We start from the raw sequence: 7,396 nt of genomic DNA on the forward strand, positions 1-7,396 counted from the left end.
TTTATTCGTTTGTTCATTTTTTCTCATGCATTCAACCATTCAACTTTCAAACTCACTAAAAAAATTTAATGAACTTTTGGTCAATTTGTTACATTTTATTGTAAGGTGTAAGCTCAAACAAAGCTGTATATTGTAAGGATTATCATGTTTCGTCATTTCTTATCAGGTAAACAACCAATCAGAACTTTTTCTACATTCTACATTCTACGTATAGTCTACGTCGATATTCTACTTATTCTACTTATTTTACATGTAGACGTAGAATAACTTATTCTACGTGTAAAATGACAACCCTGGTTGTAAGCTCAAAGCTGTAGATTGTAAGCATTATCACGTTTCGTCATTTCTTATCAGGTAAACAGCCAATCAGAACTTTTTCTACATTCTACATTCTACGTATAGTCTACGTCGACATTCTACTTATTCTACTTATTTTACACGTAGATGTAGAATAACTTATTCTACATGTAAAATGACAACCCTGCATGGGAGGCAACCAGGCCTACCTGAAGTGTACCACTTTCTCAATTTTCTCATAAATTATTTTTTTTCTTAAAAAAATGACATTTTGGGGAAATTAAAGGGAAGGGGGAGCATGGAAAGAGATACTGTAGTCTGTAAGTACTTACTTAAGGAATTTTTGAACACTTGTATCGGACTTTACTTATATGACCTAAACCAAAAAAAAAAAAAATACATTCTGCAATAAATGAGACTTCGTGACAATTTTGACAAAATGATGAGACTTTTTTGCTATTTTGAGCTAACGATGACAAATTTAGCGAAAGACAAGATGTTTTAGTAATTTTTGGCAAAATTTTTAGCAATTTTTAGCAAAAAGTGAGACTTTGAAGATTTGAATTATGCATGAAATGAAATGATGAAAATGAAACTTCTTTGGAATTTTACGTAAAAAAGCGAGACTTTCTTGGAAATTTCAAAAAAAGCAAGAAATTTTACAATTTTTGGACAAAATAAAATGCAAGATGTGTTTCTGGCAATTATTGGCAAAAAATAATGCTTTTTAAACAAGTTTTTTTTCGAAAAAGCTAACAAGTAAGTATATTCTTTACAGTTTTTTTCTCTCTAAAAAAACGAGATTTTCAGGCGGGCGGTTTTTAATTTTAGTAAAAAAGTGATAATTTTTGAAATTCTTCCCCTCCCCCTTCAATACAATTTTTTGACAAAAGGCGAGCCTTTTTGCAATTTTTGACAATTTTCGGCAGGGTTTATTCTAAGAATTTTTTCAGGGTGTCCAGTCCACACATGTTCGGAAATTATTTTCCCCTGACTTTTCCAGGTTTTCCATACCGATTTCTCCAATTGTTCAGACCCTTGAAAAATGAATTATACATGCGATAAGGTGGAAGGAGGGGGGGGGGTGTCAAATTTTTTCGAACATCATGAGCGCCAAATATCGTTAATAGGTTTACAAAGTTGTGATATTTTTTTTACAAAATTTTTAAAAGGCGAGACATTCTGTTGAAAAAACATCAATCGTACATATCAATAATTCGCATTTCGCATTTTTTTGATTTGAGTATTATTTTTGTAATTTTTCGGTTCAATTATTCTATTTTCTAAAGTTGGCAAAAGCTTTGAAAAATTTACAATTCAAAAAATAAAACGACTTTCTGGCGAAAAATCGACTCATTAGAACTAATACTGGAAAAAAGTGAGAGTTTTCGGATGCAAAAAACATCGCAATTTGTAGCAATTTTTCGCAAAAAAAAAAAGAAAAGAAAATATGTACCTGACAATTTATGCTAAAAGAGAGACTTTTTTGCTATTTTTGATAGAAAACGAAACTTTGACGATAATTTCAGTAAAAGGCAGGACGTTTTAGCCATTTTTAGCAAAAAAGCGAAACATTTTAGCAAATTTGAGAAAAAGCGAGATTTTTTAATAACAACTCATAAGTCGACAAAATGCAAGACATCAACAATTTTTGCAAAAAAACAATACTTTTTGAGAAATTGGTAATTTTTGACAAAAGCGATCTGCGAAAAAATTGCCTGAGCAATGTGAAAGTAAATTTTTTCATTATAATTATAAAAAATGGAAAAATCTGTTTGAAGTAACCTTTCACAAAATTTCCTGACTTTTAAGTAAAAAATCCTGTAAATTCCAAGATTTCCTGACTTTTCCAGACCGACCAAATTCTCTGACTTTTCCAGGCTTTCCAGACTTGTGGACACCCTGTTTTCGCAGCAACATAAAATACTAACAAAAATTTAAAAAATAATGTGATATCCTCCCCCCCCCCCCCCCAACGGAAAAACCATAATCTGCCCGATGGAAAATAACTGAAAATTTCACGTCTTATTGAAAAATGAAAATACAAACATTTAAAATCTATTTTATTAAAAACCGATTTTATGTAGTTTAAATCAACCCCCTCCCAACTTTTAACCGATCTTCGAACAACTCTTTGCTCACGTAGAGATAACCTGCGTCCAATACTTGATTTTTCTGAAACGTGCCTATTTTGGAAATTAAGAGAGCAGGTTACCCTTTGCAAAATTTGTCATTTTTTCTGATCAAACTTTTTGATTCAATTTTTGGAGATAAACAAAGAAGGTTCTCTTGCAAAATGGCCAATCTTAAAAATAGAAAAAAAAAATGATTCCCTCCCATTCATCTGAATTTTTAAAACTTGGAATTTGTTGACTTTGAACTGAACATGCATTTTTTTAAGACAAGCCAAAAATCAAAAATGTCATTTTGAGAAATTGCCTGTTTTTGAAGCTGAAGGAGCAAGGGGTCAGGGGTGCTACATTGCGAAAATTTAGAGATGTCTTGAGCTACCACATGATTGCATTTACCTAGTTGCAAAAAAGTGATGGAAAAATTCTAAAGAATTATTTTTCGATATTTCAAATCAAGATCGTTTTTGATCCGAAGTTTTGTCATTTTCAAGTACCTACGTATTTTTATGTAAATTTTTCACTACAATGATAAATTTTTGAAATTTACAATCTTTTTGGAATTGCACAAATTTTATTTGGAGCTGCTGCACATTATAATGGGCCATATTTTCGACATTTTTGGTGAAAAAACGCGAACCTTTTTGGCAATTATAGAAAAAGCGAGACTTCTATGCAATTTATGGTAAAAAGCAAGACATTCGAAGCAAATACTTTGAACGCTTTCCTTCTAAAAATAATGATTTGATGATTAACAAAAATGATTTTTAAAAATTCACTTTTATAATTTTTTTAAAAATTACTCGAAATTACTTACATTCAAAACTATAAAATTTGTTTGAAAAATATTTTTTCGCATTTTTAAAGAAAAAAATCGGATATAGTAATTATGATACGAGTAGGTACTAGAAGTTCAGCCACCTATGAGTACACACTTCAAATCGTGTTTGCTTTGGTTTACACGATTTTCTTGATCTTTCATCATTATTTCGATTTTTAACGATTCTAGAAAACCTCATGTTTCAATGTTTCACAAATTTTTGACAATATTCAATTTTTTTTTCATACCTAAACAATTTTTCATTCGACTTTTCTGCCAATTTGTTTACATTCTCTTCGATTACTATGTAGAATTTTTATAGGGGGAAAAAAATGATAAAAATTGAATATATTGGGGAACCTATCAAAAAATAAGCTCTGGTTTTCTAAAAAATTTGATTAATATATTATTATAATAGTTTCAATTCATAAAATACAGTTCTCAAAATTTTATTAATGTACGAAAGTCATCATCTCTATGGTCATATGAAAAATGCACACGTTTCATTAAAACAGTTTAGTTACTCAGTAGAGGTACTCGAATGAGAAAGAGATAATGTTATTGCGATTTTGCAGTTTTCAATTTAAATGTATGTACATAGCTAGATTTGATACATATAAAAATATTGAACGATTAATTCGTGTTCGCGTTAGTGTGATGAGTTTTCAATGAGAAAAATTAAACAAATCCATTCGCAACTTATTGACAAGAATCATAGGATACTACTCCTACTCGTACTATACACTATTCATTCGAGTTTATACAATGAGGATAATGCTCAATCCCACACTGATTACATATCGATAAACTTGACACAATATAGTTCTCATATTTATATCTTGAAATTTCTTCTTCAACTTCGGTCAATTTCTTTAGGAGTAATTTCTGAAAAAATAAAGGAACGTATATAGCATTTCGTATTAATTCAATTACATGGAAAATTGCACATGCTCGTTGATTAAAAAGTATTTCTATGAACACTGAATAGGCTCGAACATTCAAAAATCACTCTTGTCTACATACCTATTCAAATTTTAAGCAAAATGATGAAATGGTTCGAAGATCACTTACATTTTCATGCTCGAGTTCACACTGTAAATCCTTCATTCTGTTATATTCAGTCTTCTGAATATGTTTATCACATATTACCATCTTCAACATGGCCTCCGCAGCATTGATTTTCGTCTGTAATGGGCTCGCAGACGTCTCAGCCATCTCGTCGATCCATTTTACATATTGGGAGAATTCCTATAATCAAGTTACAGTATAAAGAACACAATCACGGTATATTATTGAATTCATAAATCTAATACCTTAATGGATACCTACAGCGTTTACGGGTATCAATACATCATCATGAGTAACGACAGGAGAACGACTACGTCTAGATCTGGATTCTGATCGACTACGTCTGGATCTAGATTCTGTATGACCTAATACACGAAATAATTATAATTGGTCAAATGACAAAAGATTATGCAAGTGAAAAACCATACTCACCGGACATTTTCATACGAATTGACACTGAATTTACACGTATTGCATTTAGATAGTCAACTCAAGGAGGTGTAAACAGTAAAACTAGCATTTGTGCAGGAACAAACAAAATAATTTTTTTCAATCAGCACGTGACCCAGCAAAAATAATTTTCGACAAAAATTAAAATGAAAAGAAACACTACCGTAGCGCTCTCTACCGAACTAACCCAATCCTACCACGACAACGGCGCGAAAAATACCACCAATTCGAAACCTTTCACCATACACCACTGCAAAAAATTCAAAAATTTGAGCAAATTTTCAGCGGCAACAAATAGGAAGCAAACACATCAGTGATAACGGATCTAGAATTTATTCGAGTAATCAATAGAAAACGACAGACGACAGTCTTGGTAATTTGATACATACGAATGTTAGTTTTGACGAATACTACATTTTCAACTTTCAAGTCAACGATAAATTCATTTTTCTGAAACCTGTGATACGAAATAGGTAATTCATTCGTCGTGATAATTTTTTACAATTTCATTAATCTATAATCTCAGGTACGTAGCCTTCGTAATTCTTTACGTAATACAACTCTAAAAAAAACTTTCTTTATCACTCACTCGCTGTGAAAGTTGAATACAAACGAGTTCTGTATCACAATGATGTTAAAACACCACGTACACAATTCATTTTTTAATTATTTTCTCAATTTCAGACTGGAGAAATACAAGACATGAAATCAACGCTGCAAAATATCACCCTGAATTTACTCCTTCTGTCGCTCATATTCATATTGGGAAAATGCGACCTAGGGGCCAATACCGATGATACCGATTACTATAAAATCCTCGGAGTCAAAAAGGATGCCAGTCAAGCAGAAATCAAACGAGCTTTCCACAAGTTGGCGATAAAATATCATCCTGATAAGAATAAAAGTCCGGATGCGGAGGAAAAATTCAAAGAAATAGGAGAAGGTGAGTAATCCTGATTATATTTGAACAAAGCACCTTGCTTTGAAATCAATCTCTAATCGTTTGAATGATTCCAGCCTATGGAGTATTATCTGATCCTGATAAACGTAAGCAATACGATAACAGAGGAGCTTTCGGTGGCCAGTTCGGTGGATTCCAAAGAGGTTCGTTCGACTTTAGCGGATTCAGTTTCGATGATCTGTTCGGTAATTTCGAAGACCATTATAACGAAGAAGATTACCATCATCAGCATCAGCATCCCCATCATCAACGTAAAAGAGGAGGTGGAGGATTTGGTGGCAGTAATTTCCAATTTTTCAGCGATTTTCCCGATTTCTTCGATACTGTAAGTCATCTTCATGTACCATTGTTCGAAAAATCCTTCTTATTTGAGCCAGATCTTAACTAACTTTATTTCTATTCACAGGACTCAATCGTGAACCGAATGGGAGGCGGTGAAAAGCACCGATTCGGAGGAGGAGATTCTTACTTCGCTCAACATTTCAGCGGTGGTGGCGGCGGCGGTGGTGGATTCCAAAGACAACAAAGCTCAGGTAGAAATTGCCGAACAGTTACTCAAAGAGTAGGTAACACCATAACCACATACACAACGTGTAATTGAAAATCCCAACCAGTATCCTCGCCTATTCACAGGGTCACCGATCTTGTATCATTAGTGTATTTTTATTCGTTATTTCGTTACAATTTTTTTCCATTTTATTACCTCTACGTCAGAAATACGTCTCTTCGGATGCGGTATTTTATTGACACAGTTGTTGTCGTTACTTCGTCATACGAGTATTTTCTTTTCATTTGTGTAATACCTACCGTTAGCTTTAACAAATACCTACGTACTCGTATGACTGTCAAATTTCTATTTCACACGAAATACTTTGTTATCGAGAATTTACGAGTAAATTCGATGCTAGTCGATTGTCAGTGATGGATGCATCAAGCACTGATGTTCTGTTTTTTATTTTCCTTCTTTTTATGTATTATTGATATTTCGATGTAGTATTATTTAGTTTGTTCATGATTATCCTCTCATCATCGTGTTTCAACTCAAATATTTGGAATATTATTATTATCGTGGGCATGGCAGCAATCCCTTTCTCGATCGTGTTCGTCGAGTATAGTTTTTAAATTATGTCGTAATAGTTACCGTAATTTGTATTTAGCGATTTAATTTATAGGTATTTTTAAACAATGCTCTTGTAAATATCTTCATTATTTTATTTTTTTTTTTACTACGAGGAAAATTTTTAATAGGTGTATTTTTTTTTTTTTTTTGGTCGTAAGGATCGAGCCATATATTGATTATTGTATACGAAGTATGAATAATTAAGCGAAGTACCTAATTTTGTATTATAGTATTACGTACGCGCACGTACATGCGATCATTTTGCTCTCGTATGTATTTTTATGTTCCTTTTTAGGTTATTTATTTCTTTTGATGTGATGTTAGAAGTAATTAAGATCTTTTTAATTATGTATTTCAAGTTCATTTCCATTCGATAATGATATAATATAATTATCGTGAAACGATTCGTATACAAAGTTGTACTTTTCATTGCGAGTATTAGATTTTTTTCAATTTCAACATACGAAGCAATCGCCATGCAGCCATGCTGTAGATAGATATTGATACGTGTATTTTAGATCATGTACCAACCTACAGAGTATCAGTGCCTG

At 32.3% G+C, this 7,396-nt stretch overlaps 2 protein-coding genes across 3 annotated transcripts; one reads left to right on the forward strand and one right to left on the reverse strand.

Annotated features, from left to right (window-relative positions):
• Positions 1 to 3,679: 3,679 nt before the first annotated feature.
• On the reverse strand, positions 3,680 to 4,927 carry LOC135842878 (uncharacterized). Its single transcript, XM_065360549.1, has 4 exons — positions 4,747 to 4,927; positions 4,576 to 4,679; positions 4,318 to 4,494; positions 3,680 to 4,131 (listed from the first exon to the last, which is right to left on the reverse strand). The coding sequence occupies exons 1-4, from the start codon at positions 4,757 to 4,759 to the stop codon at positions 3,991 to 3,993; spliced, it is 435 nt and encodes a 144-aa protein (XP_065216621.1). The 5' UTR covers positions 4,760 to 4,927; the 3' UTR covers positions 3,680 to 3,990.
• A 149-nt stretch (positions 4,928 to 5,076) lies between these two features.
• On the forward strand, positions 5,077 to 6,944 carry LOC135842877 (dnaJ homolog subfamily B member 9-like). Of its 2 annotated transcripts, none has more exons than XM_065360547.1 (4): positions 5,077 to 5,290; positions 5,449 to 5,707; positions 5,782 to 6,050; positions 6,132 to 6,944. In XM_065360547.1, the coding sequence occupies exons 2-4, from the start codon at positions 5,467 to 5,469 to the stop codon at positions 6,324 to 6,326; spliced, it is 705 nt and encodes a 234-aa protein (XP_065216619.1). In that variant the 5' UTR covers positions 5,077 to 5,290; positions 5,449 to 5,466; the 3' UTR covers positions 6,327 to 6,944. The 2 variants fall into 2 exon arrangements, with proteins under 2 accessions (XP_065216619.1, XP_065216620.1); XM_065360548.1 differs by having other exon boundaries at positions 5,077 to 5,237.
• The last annotated feature ends 452 nt before the right edge of the window (positions 6,945 to 7,396 follow it).

This window comes from Planococcus citri, chromosome 4 (genome assembly GCF_950023065.1).
Source record: "Planococcus citri chromosome 4, ihPlaCitr1.1, whole genome shotgun sequence".
Lineage (NCBI taxonomy): Eukaryota > Metazoa > Arthropoda > Insecta > Hemiptera > Pseudococcidae > Planococcus > Planococcus citri.

Bases quoted from the DNA above. Each gene is read 5' to 3' on its own strand.
- LOC135842877 (XM_065360547.1), top strand. From the start codon at position 5,467: ATGAAATCAACGCTGCAAAATATCACCCTGAATTTACTCCTTCTGTCG. The intron at 5,708-5,781 runs GTGAGTAATCCT...GAATGATTCCAG, and splicing joins ATTCAAAGAAATAGGAGAAG to CCTATGGAGTATTATCTGAT. The intron at 6,051-6,131 runs GTAAGTCATCTT...TTCTATTCACAG, and splicing joins TTCCCGATTTCTTCGATACT to GACTCAATCGTGAACCGAAT.
- LOC135842878 (XM_065360549.1), bottom strand. The intron at 4,495-4,575 runs GTAGGTATCCAT...ACTTGATTATAG, and splicing joins TATTGATACCCGTAAACGCT to GAATTCTCCCAATATGTAAA. The intron at 4,132-4,317 runs GTAAGTGATCTT...TTATTTTTTCAG, and splicing joins GTGAACTCGAGCATGAAAAT to AAATTACTCCTAAAGAAATT.